This window comes from Gordionus sp. m RMFG-2023, chromosome 3, assembly GCF_954871325.1.
Source record: "Gordionus sp. m RMFG-2023 chromosome 3, tfGorSpeb1-WG-v2, whole genome shotgun sequence".
NCBI lineage: Eukaryota > Metazoa > Nematomorpha > Gordioida > Chordodea > Parachordodidae > Gordionus > Gordionus sp. m RMFG-2023.
In genome coordinates, this window is record NC_088777.1 from 44758754 (window position 1) to 44781291 (window position 22538).

The window sequence follows — 22538 nt, forward strand, 5'->3', positions numbered from 1 at the left end:
CGGTTTAATCTTAAAGAAAGCAACAGAAATAAAACGGATAAAACCGATAACACGCCTTAAGATCCACACACCAATGTTCAATTTTATTGTTTTTTTTCTTCTTTCTTTCGGAAATAATTAATTATTAATATGGAATATTCCAATTTTAATAATAAATATTACTAATTTTTGTGGGAAAAATTAAAATTAATAAGGAATATTAAAACAAAAAATAGGTTATATTTGTCATCGTAAAAATAAAAATTAACTAAATTATTGAACCGAATCAGATATATAAAAAAAATGAAATATAACTATAAGATGTGAATGAAACAAATTGTAATCTAAAAATATTCATATATTTTTGTTTCTCAGTATTAATTTATAGAGACTTATGAATTATTTCTTAATTCTTATATAAAAAAAATTTATTACCCAGAAAAAATATAATACTAATATCATAGGTGTAAAAAATAAGGCGCTCAGATCTATAAAATGTACCGCACTAAAAAATGTAGGAAAAGCACAGAAAATCGTCTTCAAGTAGTGAAAATTCAAGTAAAAAATTTGAGCCTATAAGTCCTTTTTTTTAAATTCTGAGCGATTAAGGGAAAAAAATTCTTAGCGTTTCAGTTTTTATTCTGAGAGAAAAAATATATATAAGTTCGTTCATACTAAATTACTCAGAATCAAAACTCTTTTTATTTTATCCCCTTAATTTTACGGAATAGCTTTCTGGAATACATTTCAAAAAAGACGCATAAAAAATGATTTAAATTGAAAAAATAACATATTGCCGGTAAAAAACGTATTGACACTAACATATATATGGGGAACATGACAACAGATCAACAAAAAAAACACGATTCTCAACCCAACCCCCTCAGATTTTTTCTAAAATTTTTACATGAGTTTGTATATATTATAACTATGAGAAAAATAAAAATTTTAGCCCCCAATTCCAAGCAGGGGCTGAGTTACAAGCCTCTGAATGTCGAAAAAACGGGGCATTTTGGGCATAATGATCTCCCTTTCATTTTAAATATCTTCAGATATGATTAAACTAGAAACGTCATTTAAATTTCTTTATGTAGCCTAATCGTAGACCTTTAAAGTTATACATCGTTAATTATTTTTTAAAAGTTATAAATGTCATGTCAAAAACTGGAAATAGAAAACCTGAAATGGTCATAATGTTAAATCGGCATTTTTTCTTTCCTGTATAGATTATAGGATTAATAATTAAATAAGCAAATTTTCAAGTTGGGCCGAGCTTAAGTTTAGGAGATATGCCATTTTAATCATTAGTCTATTGCAAATATTCTAAATAAATATTTGATATTAATCAACAATTGTAATATAAGTCAGAAACTATCAAATATTTTATGTTTAATATTTAAAAGAATAGTTTTTGACCTAGGGAAAAAATAGGGGAGGGGGGATCTTCTGCTAATTTATTTGAATGAATTGAATTCTTCTCATAAAAATAATAAAAAATACAAATCAATTTTTGATTATATTTGTTTGAGGACAAACATTTTTTTTCATATAATAATTTTTACAATATGAAAATAGTTTAACTTAATATTCCCCAAGTGGCATAAAAGCATGAATACTGATTCCGGGAAGGGGATTGATCTTTTAAACAAGATATTTTTTCATATTCATCATCTTATACATGTGCGTAATTAATTCCAGTGATATTTGCTTTATAAAAATTAAATGAATATAAGGTGTTTAATATTTGATTCTAATAAGAACGCTAAAGGTAGCTATTTATCCTACCCCTTTGGTAATATTTGCCATGGGATATTACGAAAAAATGTTATTCCTCTTTGATTCCAACTTCAAGCTCACAATGGTTTAAATTATTAATTTTATTCATATATTGATTACTACACCATCAGAATTTTTTTTTAATTTAATAAAACCATCAACTTTAGTTTAGAAAAAAAAATTGGTCTCATTTCCAAATTTATTAAAGCTCACTTTTATATCTTCCTTTAAAATTAGAATATAATTTTATATGATAACATAAAATTAATATTTTCTTTGATTTGTTCTCTCTCTTAACCTTTTAAAATAAAACGTTTTTAATCAGGCATCATACACGCCCCTTTTAATTGGAATTATGAAATTTTATAAATTATCTATAAAATAGTATCATAATAGCCTTTTATAATATTTGGATTGAAAACACCCTTTTCCTTCTCCTTGACCAATTTTTTTGCTCTCCTTGCCATGGATTCAGTAGTAGAAAATTCTTCTTGTTTTTAAGGTCCAAGAATTTGATAAAACAGTCTCTGAATTTCTTCATTTCTTAAATGTGTTGTTTCAAATTTATTTTTCAATTCCTTAATGATTTCGTATTCATCGTTAATATTAAAATTCTTCTGAAAAAAAATTCAAAACATTTATCTTAATTTTTGTCAGATAAATGCTAATTTATCGTTAAATAATTTGTTTTGGTTAATCAAGGATGTACATTTCTTAAGTCTTCACAACGTATATGTTTATACAAATTATGTGAATATTAGGATCGAAATAAATATATTGCATATAATAGCCCGCACCCCCCCTACCTTATTTTATGTTTTATTTAAATCAGAGACCTACTAAGTTCGGGTACATGGGCCGTGCAATATTTTAATTTTTATAGCTAATAATAGCTATTTAAAATTTTTGGTTTTAAAATATAAGGCTCGGGTAAAAAATCCAGCCTGGGTATATTTTTTTTTCTAACCTGGGTTTATTAATGAAAATGTTAACTATTATTTTGTATAATGTTTTCAAAGATAAATACGAGTAATATGGGAAGCGAAGCAAATAAATCTTAGGATTAAGTATATAGATTGGTTTAAGATTGATATTATCAAAGTTTGAAAGCAAATAAAATTTTAAATTTTCTTTAAAGAAGAGGAGTTTTTCTTTTATCAAATTTTACCTTAAAAAATGCCAATATCTTTTGAAATGCTTTTGTAATTTTAATATGTAAAATAATAAAAACATCTTTGCTCAAAAAAAATATTTTGATTTAAATTTATTTATTTATTTTTTATTTAAAAAAAAAAATCAGTTTTCATTTTTTAATTTTATTTTTATTTCTAAATTCGGTCTTGGATAGTTATTTATTATTTGTTTTCCTGGTTCTGATCTGGATCACTTTTTCAAATCTTACCATTTTTAACGGATACCCGGACCCGAAGAATGAAATGATTGTGTGAGATAGTGTTGTTAAAAACCCGATTCGGATCGATTTTAATAAACGGCACGATTAAGAAATTATAACCATAAATAACATTATGTAAGCCTAAAGATTTTGCTCATAGCAAGCAACAGAAATGCTTGCACATCTATCTGCCAAATCTCGATGCTTACATAATATTTTAATCGGAACGTTTTGGAAAAATCGTCTCAAATCGAGCTTTTTTTAACAACACTAAAGTGTGCGAAAGATTGAAAGAAAATAAACAGGTTTCCCTTTTAATCTATAATTGCAAAATTTATTTTTAAGGAAACAGAGAGAAAAAAAAAATGATTAATACCAAAATAATAAAAATGTATATCATCCACATCAAATCATCTTACAAAAACAAAACAAAACGTTTAAAAAGATTAGTGCATAAATTTCTTTTCCATAAAGGTATTTTACAAAGTTTGTTATAATATATTTGTTATATATAAAAGGTCAGATATAGAGTCAAGTATTTTTTTTAAAAAATATAAATAATTTATATTATTTTATATCTTCCTGCATACGATTAAATGTGTTTTATAAGTCTCAATGACTCAAGTAGAGAACTACGACATTTATTTATATAATTAAGAAAAAAAACAATTGTAAATCAATAATAATTTAAAATAAATATTAATTAAATATCAAAGCTCGATACTATTACGACATCGAAGAGGATATTGGAAGTTCCTTCCTTATAGGCTTTATTTGCTATATAATTTATATAAAATTTTCTTGTTTACGCAGGCCTTTTATTTATTTAGATGAATATCTAAAATATCATAAATAATATAAAATATTAAATTATACAAAAAAAGATATCATTATATAATTTTTTTTTAAAATAATAATTTTGGTAAAGGTATATTAAAAATTCGTTAGAATAATTGTATTTTAATAAATTTTAATCAAAATTTGATCAATTTAATAACCTTTTAAAGAAGTATAATATATCATTAAAATTACAAACAGAATATGGTCTTGCCAAGTTATCAGTTGCTAAGCGATTTGGAAAATAAGGTAAAAAAAACCCATTATATATTTTATTTTATCCACATTATCATTTTGAGTTTGAAAAATATTCAAAAAATCTTTGAAAATTTTTAAATTTTTTATTAAAGATTTTTCTATATGTATAAACGATTTTGGGATTTTTAGATTCAAAAAAAAAATCTTCAAAAATATTATCTCTTTGAAAAATTTTAACTCGAATTTTTTTTGGAAATTTTGGCTCAAAATTATTTTTGAAGATTTTTTTGCTCAAAATTTGTTTGATGGGTGTTGTAGTTTTTTTAATTATTTTTATTAATTTTTAATATTATCATCTAAATGAGCGCGTTATTTGTTATTAAAAAAACAATCTTATTTTGCTGGAAATGTATTGCAATATAAAATACAACCACTATAAATTTCGAACAATTTTATGACAAACTTTTGAAGGAATTTTAATTAATAATTAATTTATTCATACTTTTTATTTTCTTAACCCTTTCAAAATCTAACTTTTTTTTCTCAATAAATAAGTTTTCAAAATAAGGTAAATTTTTAGTTAAAATTTTATTTTATGTTATTTATTAAAATAAAATAATAATTCCAATTGGCATTCTATGGGCGTAAAAATACAAAAATTAATATTATTAGGAATAAAAATGACAGTCCTAATCATAAAAAATAAAATGAATGAAACGTATATAATTTGGACAGAAATCGTAACACAAAAATAGTGAAAAGTTAAAACATAATAAAATACATGCAAAAGCATATGCTAGCCCGAGAACTAATAAAATACGATTGAATTTATTATAAAATAACATGAAATTTGATGATGATAAATTATCTCATAGGGCAAATACTTCAGAAGTTCATTATAAAATGGCTTAAAATCTATTAGGTAAGTATTGTACATATATTAGAATCAATTCTGGCAAAACAAGATTTTTGAATTTGAAAATAAAAAACGCGCTCAAGAAATGATTAAAAATATAAAAAAACAGCACAAAATAAAACAACATCTAGTGTATGGCTCGATTTTAACCGTTATTTAAAAACGGCTAACACAATATTTTATCCAGAACAATATTATGTAAGATTAAAGATTTTGGTCATATATGGGACAAAGATTTGGCATCCAGTAGCGAAATCTCGAGGCTTAGGCAATATATTTTCTGGCTAAATTGTTGAATTAGAACAACACTAAACCCAAGAAACTATCGCCCTACGCTTTGAAATAGTGTGAATTTTATCTAAGAATTTTATTTATTTATATTTACGCAGCAGGCAGAACTTAAAAGCGAAAAGAAATAGAATCAATCTGTGGTGGGGATTCGGAATATCCTTTGATTTTAAATTCTATAATCGAGCGCAATTTTTTGCTATAAACAATTTGCGTATTTTTTTTTTTAAATTTATAAAATAAATTTCATATGAAAATCAATTGGTTTTTAAAAAGTTAACGGTTGAAAATTGACAGTGTGGATACTATATACCTGCTGAAATACATTTCCTGTCAAATTAGTCTATTTTACAAAAATTTTAAAAATCGCTATTTTTTTCATTTAAATAATATTAATTAATTTTAATTTTGTGGTACTTCCTTTTTTTTAAAAAAAAAATTTAAACAACGGCCCATGACCATTTTTGAAAAGTGTCTTTAGGTCCGATTCTTAAATATTTTTTTACAAGCTCTTTCGGTCCTATTCATAGACTTTTTTTTATGAAAAAAAAGACTTAAATTTGTCAAATTCTAAACTTTTACAAAAATTGTGTTATTAAATTTTTTTTTAAATTTCCAAATACAAACTCTCCCTACCTTAAAAAAGATATGAGATATTTTTCCGGGGAATTATTTTCCGCTACCATTTGGAATACAATAGCAGGATGTCAAATTTTATTTTAATTAAATTTAGTAATAATATTGTTGTCTGCTACTAATCTTAACTTGAATGGTATAAGACTCAATTCAAGAAAAAAAAGAACCTTAATGATGGAAATTTATAGAAGAAAATGTTTTAATTTATATTATGACGTGATTCACTTCCATTTTAAAGTATGCTAAAGAAAAAGTAATACATATCCTCTGGGTGATGCCATTAATATAACAAAGAAAGAAGTATATCAAACTGATTAATTTTCGACTCGAGACATGATGAAGAATCTTGTTTTAAATAATTTAAGAAATTAAAGAAAATATTTAATTTCTTTTCTTTATTTTACCTAGTAGCTATATCTTTTTTTCCAAAATATATATTTTTTTAATTCTTCAATATCCTTGCAAGAGTATAGTTCAAACTTAAATAAATAATAAAAGATATACGTCATGTATAGTTCAAACTTAAATAAATAATAAAAGATATACGTCATCTGTACAGTGAACAGGTAAGGCTAAAATTTGTAAACATTTTATTTTATGAGTTTAGAGATATCAATTTGTTTGCAATATATTTGCTAAATATATATTATTTTTATATAATTTTAAATTGAAAGTTTATATTTTTAAATTTATTTCTAACTATATTTTAATTTAAATTGTACAATAAAGGCTATTTTAAAGATTTTTGAGTGATTAAAAGAATGGAAGGGGTGGGGGAACACATTTTGTTAATATTTCTGCTTCTTTCAGAGTATTACTTTACTTCGTGAGCCTGTGGGGCTGGGAGGGTATAGGAGCCCTTCTTATTTCATATATATACATTATTTAATTTTTTTGAATTAATTTCAGTTCCTAATTATCGCCAATGTTTACCATTATAATTTTTGTTTGATCGAGATTTTTAAGGCCCATCTTATATCTTTATAATTAAAGCCGGAATCTAATATATAAATAGAACCGGATTTTCAAAGAAGCAAATTTATCTCACAACATTAAGTGTTGTTAAACGGCTCATTTTGAGCCTACTTTTTAAAACGGCTAACTCAATATTTTAGCCAGAAAAACATTGTCCAAACCTAGAGATTTCGATATATGTCTTAGACCTTTGTTCTTTCTATGAGAAAAATTGTCAGGATTGCGTAATATTATGCTGGATGAAATATTGAGTTAGCCGTTTTTAAAAATCGGCTCACATTTTAAATTCACTCTGAGAAGTATGTTTAATAAATTTTGACTAACTTAGTAAGTTATGGAAATTTTTTATGGGCATTCCATTTTAAATTAAGCCACAATTAAAAACCATAAAAGATTATCCATGATTTAGCTCATCAAGTCGCCAATAATAGCCTGTTTTACTTCAAAAATCTAGCATCATACCTTCCTTTTACTATACTTCCTAAGGAACTCAGGTTTTTGTTCTGCTATTTGGGTTTGTTATAATTTTTTCTCGTTCAGAGCTTTTCTTTTTTATAGCTGCCAAGTATTTACTTCTAATTATTTTTACAAAGTATGCTAAGACTCTTTTGTTTCCTCATCTCCCACTTTCCACTCTGGTTTTTACAAATCCCGATGTAGCTTATGATTGATGCAAAGCACCTGTTCATAAATAATGATAGTTGTAAATTATCCCTGTGTGTCTAAATGATAGCCGTGGCTCAGATTATTTCACATTATGACTAACGTCATAAAATTGGAGCTTAATTTTCCGCCTTGTGAGAATATTTTTTTTAACCTATTAGATGCGTTAGCTAAGAGAAAGAGATATGGTAAAGAGATACATATATCAAGTGGGGATGGGGGGGGGCAGTGGCGTCGCTGGGGGGGGGGCGCAGGGGCTTGAGCTCCCTGAAAAATTTGAATAGCCCCCCTAAAGCAAAATTTTTTTTTTAATGGCTCCTTAATATCCCCTTGAACTAAAAAATAAATTTTTTTGATTCCCCACTGAATGATTTCTTTTATAATTCCATTAAGTAATATATAGATATAATTTTATTATTTAGAAATTAACAAGACTATTTAAATTTTTATTAAATGAATATTATTTTAATTATTAGATTAGATTAATACATATAAATTATATTTTCACTATGTCTGCTAGCAATCAAATTCTGTATTAAAAATATAATATCAATAACTCACTAAATATTAATTTAGCTTTAACAGTTGAAGTTTAATTGACTTTTATTATTTAAATTATTATTTAACCCTAATTAAATAAATATAAACATATATTATTTGAAAATTAACAAATTTAATATTGTAATTAGCCGATTTCAAAATGACTTATCAACTGTATATTTATTTTGAAATTTTATTATCATACCTTAAAAATATTTTCAAGGTTCAAATAAGTATAAGAGATTTTTATAAAAAGTTAGTAAACATATAGTTTATAATCCTCTACTATATACAGTTGTTTATAAAATATTAGATATAATGACACTTTTATAGACGTATTTGAGATTTGACAGTTATATAATATATTACAGTTAATATTATAATAAATTTTACTAATAAATGGTTTTGATAATAAATATAATAACAAATTGCATTTAACTATTTAACGCCATCTATTTAGTTATATATAATTTTGAAAATTAAACATTTTATTATTCATCCTGCAATAGATGTAATAAATTTGATATCTTTTCTTCTATTTTTTTATGTATTGAAAGCTATTTTTTCTTTTTCGAAAAAAAGTTTTGAGTTAAATTTTAAATACAAGTATATTTTTGATATTATTACAAACTACTCTTATTTTAAGATATAATATACCAAGGTGGTGCGACAATATATAAAACCTTAATTGTTTCATCATATCATTCTGGTCCTTATTTTATAGTTAAAAAATGTTTCACTTCTAATATGGCATTGCCGTGTAACCAGGCTTCAATATATTTGCATAATTATTTCTTCCCAAGATTTTTAGTGTTTTTATTTTATGAATTTCTCCAACATAATAAATTCTGATATTAGTTTACATCGTGAGTGTCATGGCTATTGCTGCCAAATTATCCAGCATCTATTATTTGTGTTGCTAAGTAATTTAAGATTATTACTATAACGGCTGAGAGTATATAATTGCATATTTTAGATAAACAATAATGGTCAACTGTGTAGTCGTTTATATACCATTTAAAATGGAAGATAATCTTTTAGAAATTTAATATCTCACAATATTTTCTCGATTACTTATCTAGCTTTATAATGTCATCTATCTAAGAGGAAGCTTTAACCACCTATAGTTTTATGATTTGGATTGTTCGTTTATACTCTCTCCTACAAAAATTGTTGATTTGGTTTAGGCCTATAAATTTTTCCTTATTAGTCTATTCTATAAAACATTGTCTAAAATGGAGAGAATTATACTAGTTTGATAACTTTTGTCAATGTAAGTTGCTAAGAATTATATTATAGCATTATGTGATTTTTTATTATGCTAGTTTATTTTGTATGCATAATATAATAAATGACCAAATATTAAAATCAGAATAATTGTTCAGAGTTAACAAATTTTAAAAAAGTATAATATATATAAAATTAAGGGGTATGGGGGGGCAAAGCCCCCATAATTTTTTTTTAGTTGAGCCCCCTGAGATTGTGAAGGCTAACGACGCCCCTGGGGGAGGAGGTTCCCAACTAATTATAATAATATTAATAATAATTAATTTTTCACAACTTAATTTAATAATAATTATAATAAGAACTAATCATTTACAATTTTGCGTATATAATTTTAGACTATGTATCTTAGGCAATTAAATTAAATATTTAAATTAAACATATTCATTTCACACAAATCTTATGTATTACATCATGAACCTCAAATAATTATTGACACCCGAATATCAGTCATAAAAATGATGATTTCGGTGGAATTGTGAATTATGTTTTCATTTTAGATAATGTTAAATTTATTCCATAAATGTTAAATTTGTTGAAAATTTTATCTAAAATCACAATGACGTAAATATATATTCAATATCCATCCTTTATGTTCTGTCCATATGAAACATATAGCAATGGGGACTCAACAATACATAATCACAAAAATGTATTATATAACAATTTAATCTTGTTTAATAAATTAACAAGCCTATTATATTAAATAAAATATATTTAGAATTTATATTAAATTTTACTTTATTAAAATTTGCTCAATAATCTAAAATATTTGAAAAATTAATATATTGTTCACTTAATAAAAACTGAGTTATATTTTTATAAAAACTCATAATTTTTTATTAATTAAATTTATAACATTAATTTTTATGTTTAAATTAGTCAGACAAGGTCTCTCTAATAGGAAATGCTAACCTATTTTCTCAGCAACATCATGTTTCTAGAAATAGAAGAGGCCAAATCATGGGATTGCGTGGTGGTTTTAGGGGCTGTTGTATTTGGCTAACAGGTAACTTATGTGATTTATATTATAAAATGTTTATTTATTTTTTTAAATATCCAAATTAATTTGTTTATTATTTGAATTTAATCTTTTAATAATATTTGTTCACCTAGACTGGCCTGAATTTATTTAATGTAGCTTTAGATTTTAGCATTGAACATAAACAAATTTGTTCACCCAGACTGGCCTGAATTTATTTAATTTACCTTTAGATTTTTGCATTGAACATAATCAGATTTTTGATCATTTTACAAACAAATAAAAAATAATGGTGTAAATTTATTTTTAAATTTTTCTAAGAAGTTATAAGCTCCCAATTTTTAATGATTTTTGCTTTAGTGATTTAGAATGGGAACCTAAAAATATATCTAATCTAATTTTTGAATGCAACAATTAGCCTAGCTATCCTCCTTTTAAATTTAAATATACCCACTAATGGCATTTAATTTTTTGTAAGGTAATGATGATGGGTTATCAAGGAATGAGAGACACTTTAATAATTGGCAAGAACTTTACTCCTTTATAATAGACATTTTTTGTATACTAAAATGTTTTTTTAGAATTCTTTTATTTAAATAAAACCTCAGCATATATCATAACTGTTGATAAGAGATTCTACAATTGTTTTTGGGCAAGCCAAAATAGATGCCCCACACCAACAACGATTTTTCTGCCTTCCCCCAATATTCCATGCTACTAAATAAGCAAAAGCATCAAAATTAATAAATCTAAATCACATTCACTATCCTCCTACAATTTTTTTTTCAAATGACCAGTGTCATCATAACTACATACCCCCTTACAATTTCAATAACAATCTTGGATTGTAACCCCCTTCCCATTCCTTTGGAGGTTCCTGTTGTTAGGTCAAGAGTAAATAAAATCATTGAATTTTTTACAAACAGTGGGAGTCTTACTTTTTCTCAGGTAAGCCTAAGATTATTTGAACCCTAGCCACTTGAAATGACAGCATGCATTAGCTTTTTATAAATATAAACAACAAAAAAAATTGTTCTATTTAAAATTTATAGCTTAAATATTATATTCTTGCTCTTTGCAAATTTTTTTTTTATGTTTAACAAATTTAACCTTAAATGTGCAATCAAATTCTAAGGAGAGCCATTTATTTCTAAGCAGACTTATGCGAGACAATTAAAAAGTTGATTACCTTTTGCCCCAGTACACAGGAGATGCTGTTGAACTAACTACTCCATTTTGACCATTCCATTAACAAATTATTTTTCGATGAATACTCGTATAAATTAAATTAAATAGTCTCTCTTTACCGTTGACTCCTTTTTTTGAAATTTTTATCTGTAAAAATCGAGGGCTAGAAAACCACGCACACACACTTGTGATGAAATTTGACTGTTGAAAGTATTTTAGATAAGCTGTATTAAATATCATTCAAAATCCTCCCTCAGGGATAATTAAATTATCGTTTTAACTGTTACTTCCTGATTCTAACAGCTGCCCACAACTTTAATTCGTTATTCCAAAGCTTATTGCGGTTAAAATTTATTTCAAGTTCTACTCCGGACTCTGGCGTTAGAATCACCCTCAAGCTTTGAATATGGTTCAACAGGAAAAAACACAAATTCTAAATTTATTTGATTTTGAAAAAATGGTAGATTTGGGCCAAACTAACATTTATTTATTTTTTAAAAAAATGCAAAACTTTCTATTTCCCTAAAGGTTATTCTGGAGCCGGTAAATCTACCCTCGCTTTTGCCCTGGAGGATTATTTGTGTTCAAAAGGATTTCCGGCATACGTTCTAGATGGTGACAATGTTAGACAAGGTATTAATTTATTATATCATGTGTTTACAATTTGATTTACTTTACATTCCCCACCACCATTTTTATTTTTGTAAATCGCGGACTTCACATTTTTCTTATCCCTAGGGGATTGATAATATCAAATATAAATTATAACTCCTAAATGTTTTTTTCCTTCTATCCTTTATTTTTATAATTTATTTGGAATTTTATTTTGAAAAAAAACACTCACATTTAATCATATTTTTTTTATGTTTAATCTATTACAAATACAACAAATGTTTGATGGGAAAGAGGGGTAGGGTAGGTGTTGCATATTTATATTAAAATATTGATTTCCCCCAAAACAAACAAAACAATGAAAAACGTGCTTAATACCAATTTTCTAAATAACACAACCTAATTTGCTAAACACCGACCAAAATTTATTAAAATGTTAAAAGACGCACTTATTATTTAATATATATTAATGGAATAACGTGATCGAGTCTGACTTACTATATATCACTCCCCCCCCCCCTCCCCAAGGACGAAACCACTAAGTTGGTTTCAGAAATAAAAGATGATCCTTGCTGGATTCGAATCCTAAACCATCGGATTGGCATGCGGCACAATTATCGAAAAATCATGAATTTTATGATATATATTATAACCAAATTTGGCCAGTGCTAAGATACTGCCTTAGGCATTTATCTATCATAAACCGGAAAACGTATTAGATAATTTACCATGGAATTTTGAAAAATTGATTGGATCGGAATTAGACTTTTAATTTTTAACTGAACGATAAATATGTGAGCGTGGGCTGTGAAATTACGCGTGACACGATGGGTCACGACGTGACTGGTTAGAATTTGCCTTTTTTAATAAAAAGAAAATTGGAAATGGCTTGATTATTTATTGTATTTTCATGTTTTTTAAGGTTTAAACAAAGACCTTGGATTTACTTACAAAGACAGGGAAGAAAACATCAGGAGGATATCCGAAGTGGCTAAATTGTTCGCCGATGGGGGTATCATTTGTATCACCGCTTTTATTAGCCCATTTACCAAAGTTTGATTTACGAATAAAAAACCTTTAAAAAAATAATTTTTTTTAATCGCTATATGACGATTCTTATTTAAATTCAAGAAATTCGATTAAAACTAGTGTGTTAATGAAAGATAATAAGAGTTGATGATATTTAAATTTGTACCAATTTTTTTTTAACAAAAATGTCGGATTTTGCTATATTTTTAAATTTACCTATTCAATTCTATTGTATAAGTTTTAAATCTTTATTTTCGCGACAGATTTTATATACTAGAAAAACTTAATTTTTTTTAAAATTTAATACTGTACCTTTAAAAAAACCTTCAATTATTATGTCACCTTCCTTACTCAGTGAAATTCGCTATAAGGAATTTTCTAACCAAATTTGTGAATTAATATTATTTATAAAGTTACATTAAAATCCCTATATTTATTATGAGAAACTTGTATATTAAAATAAAATGATTATTTATTTTTTAGGATAGAATGATAGCCCGACAAATGTTCAATGAAAAAAATCTACCCTTTTTCGAATGTTTTGTCGACACGTCACTCGAAATCTGCGAACAAAGAGACGTTAAAGGATTGTACAGACGTGCTCGAGCCGGCGAAATTAAAGGTAAATTCTAAGGTATTTGAGAGAAGCGAGAAAGTAGAAAAGGGAGGAAGGGAGAATGAAAATGTATTTCCAATAAAAAATAGTTTTTGAAAAATAAAATAATTTTTTTAAAACAAATAATCATTATTTAAGTTTAACAACATATCGAAAAAAAAAATATATATGTTATTGGCAATGTGTTGTTTTTTCAACTTTAAATCATTTTTGAGCGCCTTTTTTTTTAAATTTAAAAATTTGGTTTTACCGGAAATGTACTTCAGCGTATTTAGAATACCTATCTTATGAATTGCAGATAATTTTATCGTTAACCTTTTAAGTCATAAAAAACTAATATATATATTAAATTAAGTTCAACATGGCAAAATTATCTGAAATTCTAAGTATTCCAAATATACGACAGCATACATTTTTAGTTAAATCAGATTTTTTGGAAAAACATTTATTAAAAACGCTCTCAAAAAAATTGATTTAAAATTTAAAAAATAACACATTGACGCTAAGATTATATTTACTATTTCATAATTTACTTCATATTTATATTCAATTTTATGGTCTTCTTATTTTAAAAAACTAATTAGGATTTACGGGTATCGATTCTGACTACGAAATTCCTACATCTCCTAACATAACCCTGAAGGCCGGGGAAACGACGGTTTATGATTGTTTGCAATCGCTCATTTTGATGATGGTTAAAGAGGTGAAAATATTTAAGGCCCGTTTTTTGAGAAAATTTTACCAACGGTTTTTTTAGAAAATACATTATACATGAATGAATTTAAGAATCAAAATTTACAAAAATACTATTTTTTTTTGTTTTAGAAAGTGTTACCGTTATCAGCTATCGAAACAGTCAAAGAACTATTCATTCCAACCGAATTAATTCACTCAAAAATGGCGTTTGCTCAAAGTCTCCAATCTATAGACATAACCCAAGTATAATTTTATATTTGTGATTTATTTGTGTTCAGTATTTTGACTATATTATTGCTTTTTTTAAAAAATAAAACTCATTTCATTCAAGATTGTAGTTGCTATAAGAAGGGATTTTTAAAGAGAACAAATGAAAATACCTAGAAGATAATTTATTCGTAGATATTATGGCACGATTATAATATTTTATAATAAATAATCAATAATAAAAAATTCATATAGAATTGTTATAATATATAAATATGCTTTAAGTTTAGCTTTTTATAAAAAATGATATTTATTAAAATCCCGCTCAGAAAAATAAAAATACATAGATATATCCGAGTTAAGAAAAGAATATATTTTCTTTGTAAAATTTTTTATGCAAAGATGTTTTTAAAAATATTTTGGCATTTTTTAGGTAAAATTTGATCAATTCAAGAAAAAATCGTCAAAAATTTTTGCTCAAATTTTTTTTCTAAACTTTAATATTATACCTAATTTACTTGAAATCAAAGATGCCGGCACTAATTCTCCTAATATTTTTAATCAAATCAATTAGGAGCAGACAGTTTATTGCGATTAAGATTTTATTTATTTTTATATTAATAATATTATTTTTTATTTAATAAATTAGTTAGATCTTCAATGGCTGCAAGTTCTATCGGAAGGTTGGGCATTTCCTTTAACCGGTTTTATGAAAGAAAAACAATTTCTTCAATCCTTGTTCTTCGGGTGCTTAATTGATGGTATTTTTAAAAAAATGATTGAATATTTATTTATTTCCTAAAATTTTTTTTCTACTAGCTAATTGGTCAAATAAGATATTCTTATTTTATTTAATATGTATATAAGACGCATCTAATTATGCCTTATTAAATTTGCGTGCTTAACAAAAAAAAATATGATTCATTTAAATGTATCTATCAACATTCTCGTAAAATAGAATAATAAGATATATACTCGTTATTTATCTACCACTAATGGTTTTCTGAATGAAACTAATTTTTGAATATTAGGTGGAATCACAAACCAATCTATACCCATAGTATTACCGGTGCACACACCTGACAAAGAAAGGGTAGAGGCTAGTAACGCGGGCAAAGATCGTAAAAGCTTAGCTTTAAAATATGACGGCAAAATTGTTGCCATTTTAAATGATATTGAATTTTTCCATAATCCTAAAGAGGTTCGTTGCGGTAAACAGTTCGGTATAACATCCAAGGAACATCCTTATATCAAGGTTTGTCATGTATAATACATTAGTGTTATATTATAAGCTAGGCTGATTAAAACTTTTACTTAAATATTGCGTTCTGTTTATCATTTTTTTGTTTGAAATCACTTTAGGGTTGTTTTACCTGCTAATATAATCATTTATATCCTAGTGCCAGGTACCCTTTGGGGATCAGAATGTATTATATTTTCCTTTTTTTAGCGACAGGGATGCCAAAAATATTTATTATGATGTGATAAATATTAAATTTCGAATATTTCTTTATTTTAGATGATATACGAGAGCGGGGATTGGCTCGTGGGTGGAGAGTTGGAAGTTTTTGAAAAGGTAAAATGGAATGATGGTTTAGATCATTACAGACAAACTCCTAATCAGCTGCGACAGAAATTCAAGCAAATGAAAGTTTATTCAATTTTTTTTTTAAATATTGAAACTTAACAATCTTTTCAATGTCTAAATTTAATATTTAATTATTTAAAAAATATATATATATATCTAAATTGCAGGGATCAAACCGAAACGAATATCGGTTCAGGTTCGGATAAAAATAACGGTTCGTAAAAAATTAAAATATCGGTTCGAACTTCTAAAAACCGGGTTGAACACTTTTATATTCAAACCTACATTCGAATTGTTTAGGGAAAATATTTTTTTATTTTATCATTAATTTAAAAAACACATGTATAATACCTTCATTTTTATTTAATTGCGCATAAAATAATATTTAATTTATAAATATAAAAAAGCATTATAATTTATAAGCTTAAAATATTTAAAAAATATTGTAAAATGACAATATACTAAAGTTTATAAAAATTATGACCGACACTTATCAATCAAATGTGATTGATGATAATTAAAATAATTCGAATATAATTGAAATCTAATAACAACTTACATATTATTTTATAAGCATAAAATCATGAGACTCGAACCGGTTCGGAGGCATAGCGGTTTTGGCTGGAATTTTTTAGCGGTTTAGGTTCCGGTTCGATAGAAAATACCGGTTTAACGGTTCAGGTTCGGTTTGGATCCCTGCTAAATTGTATCGTTTTGTTATAACTATTCAACTATATTTATATTTTTTTACTACAGGCCGATGCAGTTTTCGCTTTTCAATTGCGAAATCCTATTCATAATGGGCACGCTCTACTAATGAGAGATACGGACCGACAATTGAGAGAAAGGGGCTATAAAAAGCCTATATTATTGTTACACCCATTGGGTAAGTTTTAATTTAATTCATACTTCTTAATATCAATTAGAAAAGATGAATAAAAAATATTAATAGATGTTGTTAATAAAGGATTAAAATATTTTACCCAAATTTTTAATTACATGATTTGATCATTTACTAGTGTTAGGGGGCTCGATTTGAGCTATAAACGTCAAACTTAATATAGCCAGAGAAAGATTGCCTATGCCTCGAGATTTTGTTAATCCAAACCTTAGTCCCATCTATGAGCAAAATATTTAGGCTAAAAAAATGAAAGAATATAACTACTAAAAATACATTACAAAAGATTTCGATATTTTATTAATACTAAAAATACATTACAATAAAAAAATTAAGTTAACTGTTTTTGAAAAATCGGCTCAAATCGAGCCGTTTTAACAACACGAATCATTACCTACGGTTAACAGTACAATAAAACCTATTTTATTTTTTCTCATAAAATAGGGGGTTGGACGAAGGATGACGACGTACCATTGCCCGTCAGAATTAAACAGCACATTGCCGTTCTTGAATCTAAAATGCTGGATCCGGATTCTACGGTCCTAGCCATATTTCCATCTCCTATGATGTATGCCGGACCTACCGAGGTTTTTGTCATATGAGAATAGAAACCATTTTTCAGGATAATAAGAGATTGGTACATTACGATAGAGAAAAAAAATTAATTAAATATCAGGGTTGGGAAATTTCTCTCAAAAATGTTATTGAGTAACAGACACTATTCAAAAACAAATATCTTAATTACAAAATACAAGATACTTGTTTTAAAGGATGCACGATATCAAAATTTGTCCACTTTATTACATATCACTGATACTGCCCAACCTTCTTTAAGTTAAAATAAGATTAGAAACGTTTTATTAATTCGATCTATATATCTAATCAAGTCATGATTCAAATAAATTTGTTTTAAAATTGTTTAAACTCGCAAATTCCATTAATAATTTCAGGGTTATATTAATAATAAAAATATCGCCCAATGTGAATTTGGACTGATACTATCTGGTAGCGATTTTTCCAGCCACGTTTTTGTTTCCTTGTATCCATATACATAAAAAAATTCCACTATTTTTATATTATTATATTTTTACCAATATGAAAGGTTCAATGGCACGCTAAAGCTAGGATGTCAGCTGGTGCTAATTTTTATATTGTTGGTCGAGACCCCGCTGGAATGCCTCACCCAGAAACCAAAAAGGATATATACGACGCTACTCATGGCAAAAAGGTAAGATACATTTTTTTACGTTACATTTCAAATCATATCAAAGATACAAGTCCGCCCTTCAGATGTCGGTTTTGATAGACTTGAACATGCTTTTTTTTTATAATATATCGGACCTACCCTGAACGATAAATCGAACCGGCCGTTCTCCAGGACTGCAGGACACATATTTTTTGCATTTTTAAAAAAAAAAAGAATATGCTTTACAATAAAAATTATTCTTTACAATAAAAATTATTCTTTTTTTAACACGTTGGACTAAAATTAATTATTCAGGTACTCCAAATGGCCATGGGCTTAACCCAGCTCGAAATAATCCCTTTCAAAGTAGCGGCATACGATACAACCTCAAACTCTATGGCCTTTTACGACACCGAACGCGCGACCGATTTTGAGTTCATATCGGGCACCAAAATGAGACACCTGGCGAGAACCGGGGCTCAACCACCACAGGGATTCATGGTCCCGAAAGCTTGGCAAATTTTGGCCGATTATTATAATAGCCCGAATCAATAAAGAACTAAGAGATAAATTCTTTTGGAAAAATTGCTGAAACTATATATATAATAATTTAAAAAATAGTAATTATAGCTAATTAAAATATTACGCGCTTAATTTTTTTTTTTTAAATAAAATAGATAAGATAACTAATTTTTTATATATTGTAAATTATATAAGAGAAGCTGATTCTGTATACAATTTTTAAAGATATATATATATTTTTTTTAAAAAACGGTTTTGGGTGTTTTTTTTATAAATTGATAACTTTCCTATAGTATAAATGTGTATTTTATATAATATATTCTTTTTTTGGAGAGGTTTTTCTTCTCTTTGTTATTTATATAAAATATAATGTTTTATTAATACAATGATTTTTACTAATGTGAACACCCTAATGATTATGATTAATCAAAATTTATTCTAATCAAATACAAATCGAATAAATTAATAATAATAATATATTATTTTATTTTAATATTGGAATAAAGTATATAAAAATGAAATTCGAGTTATTTATTTGCATTTACCATCCTGGTTAAATTTCATTATTAATTACTAATTTTTAAACCAAACAACAGCAAAAAAAATGGTTTATTTTTTAGTAAGAAATCTTTTTTGCGTCAATTTTAGGTTTAAAAAAATTCTTTTCCTATTAATTTTAGTGTTTATTTTTAGAGGTGTGCCTATATTACCGATTTTTCTAAAAAAAAATTGATCCGATCCTATATTATTTATTTTTGATTATTTTGTATTGTATAATTCTATTATATTTTTGATACATTAATTGAGACGTTGTATGACTCGAGTTTAATAGGTCAAGTCATGAATCATCTCAGGTCACATGTAAAGTCAAATATCAAATTATCTAGTATTATAAACTGTACGATCCTGAGGAAAATATAAATAAAATTCTGCAGAAAGTTTGGACATTTATTAGTGAAATCTCGATAAAATATTGAGTTATCCGTTTTTATAAATAGGCTTAAATCAAGCCGTTTAACAACACTAATGAGGTAATTAATAAAAAATTTGCAATAAAATGTTGGTAGATTACATTTTCCAAAAGGAAGTATTAAATAAAAAACAAAAAAAAGGGTGAAAAAAATTTCTTGTCTTATTATGGAAAACGGATGTTTTAATCCTTAATCTTAATATATCATCGCTTACCCTGCATTCACTGTTAGCGCCGAGGTGTATTATACAAAAATTAATGTAAAATTATGATATTTTCTATAATTGACCGTGAAATTCGAGCTAACTGATAGCAGGGTTAAATGGTAAATTCGCTTTAAACCGTGGGATGTAATATATTATTTTTAAAAACCTGTTCAGTATACACATTAAAGCCATATAATAGATTAAAATTATCGAAAAATATGTTTTTCTACAAAGATATTAAATTTAAAGAGAAAAATCAACCCATTTACGCTCTAATTATAATGAACCCAAATGGGGAGGTTTTAAGCTTGATATTCAATATTTAAAAAAAAAATTATTGTTACGAATCGTAACAATATAGTAAAATTTGAAAAAAATAAATATTTTACTCACCATCGAATTGGCAGAATGACTCGCCAAAAGAAGAATAATGGATAAATATTTATTCATTTTTATTTAAATTTATAAAAAATATATAAATTTTATTTAAAATTCAAAGCGAAGTTAAATTCAAATTAAAAAATATTGTAGTTTTGTTTTATTTTCATTATACGTCATGTGAACTACATTGTTATATTTATTATTTTATTGTTTTGCGAAATTTTGAATTTCCAAGAAATATTTTAACCTAAGAGGTAAAAAAAAAGATATTTTTAATATTACATTACCCTGAGAAATTTTTTAAACTAAAATATTTTTTAATATTATTTTCTTACTTTATTTGAGAAAAAAAAATTATATTTATATAATTAAATTGTTAAATATTAATATAAAATGTATTAATGAAAAGTATTTTTATTATTATTTAAGATATAAAGAAACCTACAAAAGAAGTTTAGATACATTAACTCACACGTTGCTCGAGTTTGACAGGTCGAGGCAAGAACCATCGCTGATCACATGTAAAGCATAATCAGGATTAGTATTACGCACTGTACCATCTTGAAGAAAATATAAATAAAATGTGGACACCCTGTTCTCGGTCGATTTAAATGTTTTTAATAGTAGAATATGATTACAAGACCTTTGGCTAGTATTTTAAGTAAATCCCGCCATCAGTTTTGCACAGAAAAAAATTTAATAAAAAAAAAATTAATATTCAGTAAGAATTTTTGATAGCTGAAAATATTTACAAGATCCTTGGATAGATTTTAGAGGGGTCTCCGCAATACTTCACATATAGTATATGTATATATATATAGGATATGAATATACCCTAGGTTTTAATAGTTTATAAGTTTCAATACCTTTGGATGGATTTTAAATTAAGCTATGGTATTTTTATCTACAAGTAAAATATTAAAAAACATCCTCTATTCGTTTTGATAAGAGTTTACATTTAATAATTAAAAAGAGGTATAAGTAGTATTATTCAAAATTGCGTATTGTTCTTAGTCATAAATCCAGCGGTGCATAGACATTTGACGTCCCAGGGCAAAAACCGATTGTGTGGCCCTTCAAACCCCAAAATTTAGCTAAGATAATTTAAAAAACTTTCGTATACTGACATAAACAAAAAGCATGTAATATAGTAAATTATATAAAGGTTTAATCATAAATATGAATAACCCATATTAAAAAAATATATACTCCATGTAATCGTGTAATGTAATCACGGATTTATATAATCTTTAATGAAATATAAGGTGAGAATATACTGGAATATGTATATGTTTTATTTGATCGACAATATTTAATTCAAGTATTATAATAATTGAGCGACATATTTTTTTTTGCTCCCTCTGTTTCTTTTTACCATCCTTTATATATGATATTTATTTAATATGTTAATATAAAATAATAAAACAATCATTTATCAATGTTAATAATTTTAAGTTAATAGCTCGAAGTGTTATCAATATAATAAAAGAAACTATATAGTTAATGGATAATGAAAAATAAATAATAAAAAATTAGACTGTAAAGTAAAATATATATTAACATTCCACCCTCCAAAGAAATCCCGCCTAGGTTTTCCTTGGACATGTAGAGTGGACTAACAACCTGTTAAATCATTGTTCATACTGGTCCCTTGACAAAATTTTTGTTTTTGCAACGACTATTTCTCTGGTTTGTACTCTGCTCACTGGTTTTATTGCCACGCAATATGCCATTGATATTCATTAGGGTTTAAGGTTTTAAAGCCAGCGCTCAACCTCAAGGTGCCGTCTCTCTTAAAAACAAGTGTCAGTGGATTTCCCCATCTTACTTGAGATACAGGCTTTATGATATTATTCTTTAGCCAGACGTTCAACTCTCGAGACATTGCGTCGATCCTGGCTTATGGCATTTTCCTAGGAGATATGATTCTAGGCACACCATCATGCTTTAAATTAATCTTCGCTTGCCTGAT

The 22538-nt window shown here is 26.2% G+C and overlaps 1 protein-coding gene across 1 annotated transcript; it reads left to right on the forward strand.

Annotated features, from left to right (window-relative positions):
• The first annotated feature begins 9961 nt into the window (after window positions 1-9961).
• On the forward strand, window positions 9962-19285 carry LOC135927388 (bifunctional 3'-phosphoadenosine 5'-phosphosulfate synthase-like). Its single transcript, XM_065463352.1, has 14 exons — window positions 9962-10137; window positions 10368-10494; window positions 12184-12288; window positions 13190-13320; window positions 13780-13918; window positions 14497-14615; window positions 14738-14851; window positions 15465-15576; window positions 15847-16070; window positions 16335-16466; window positions 17160-17289; window positions 17746-17888; window positions 18404-18529; window positions 18803-19285. The coding sequence occupies exons 1-14, from the start codon at window positions 10078-10080 to the stop codon at window positions 19040-19042; spliced, it is 1902 nt and encodes a 633-aa protein (XP_065319424.1). The 5' UTR covers window positions 9962-10077; the 3' UTR covers window positions 19043-19285.
• Window positions 19286-22538: the final 3253 nt, after the last annotated feature.

Coding starts and splice junctions, on each gene's coding strand:
- LOC135927388 (XM_065463352.1), top strand. CDS start 10,078: ATGTTCTGTCCATATGAAACATATAGCAATGGGGACTCAACAATACAT. Junction 12,289..13,189: donor TGGTGACAATGTTAGACAAG/GTATTAATTTAT, acceptor ATGTTTTTTAAG/GTTTAAACAAAGACCTTGGA. Junction 13,321..13,779: donor TTATTAGCCCATTTACCAAA/GTTTGATTTACG, acceptor TTTATTTTTTAG/GATAGAATGATAGCCCGACA.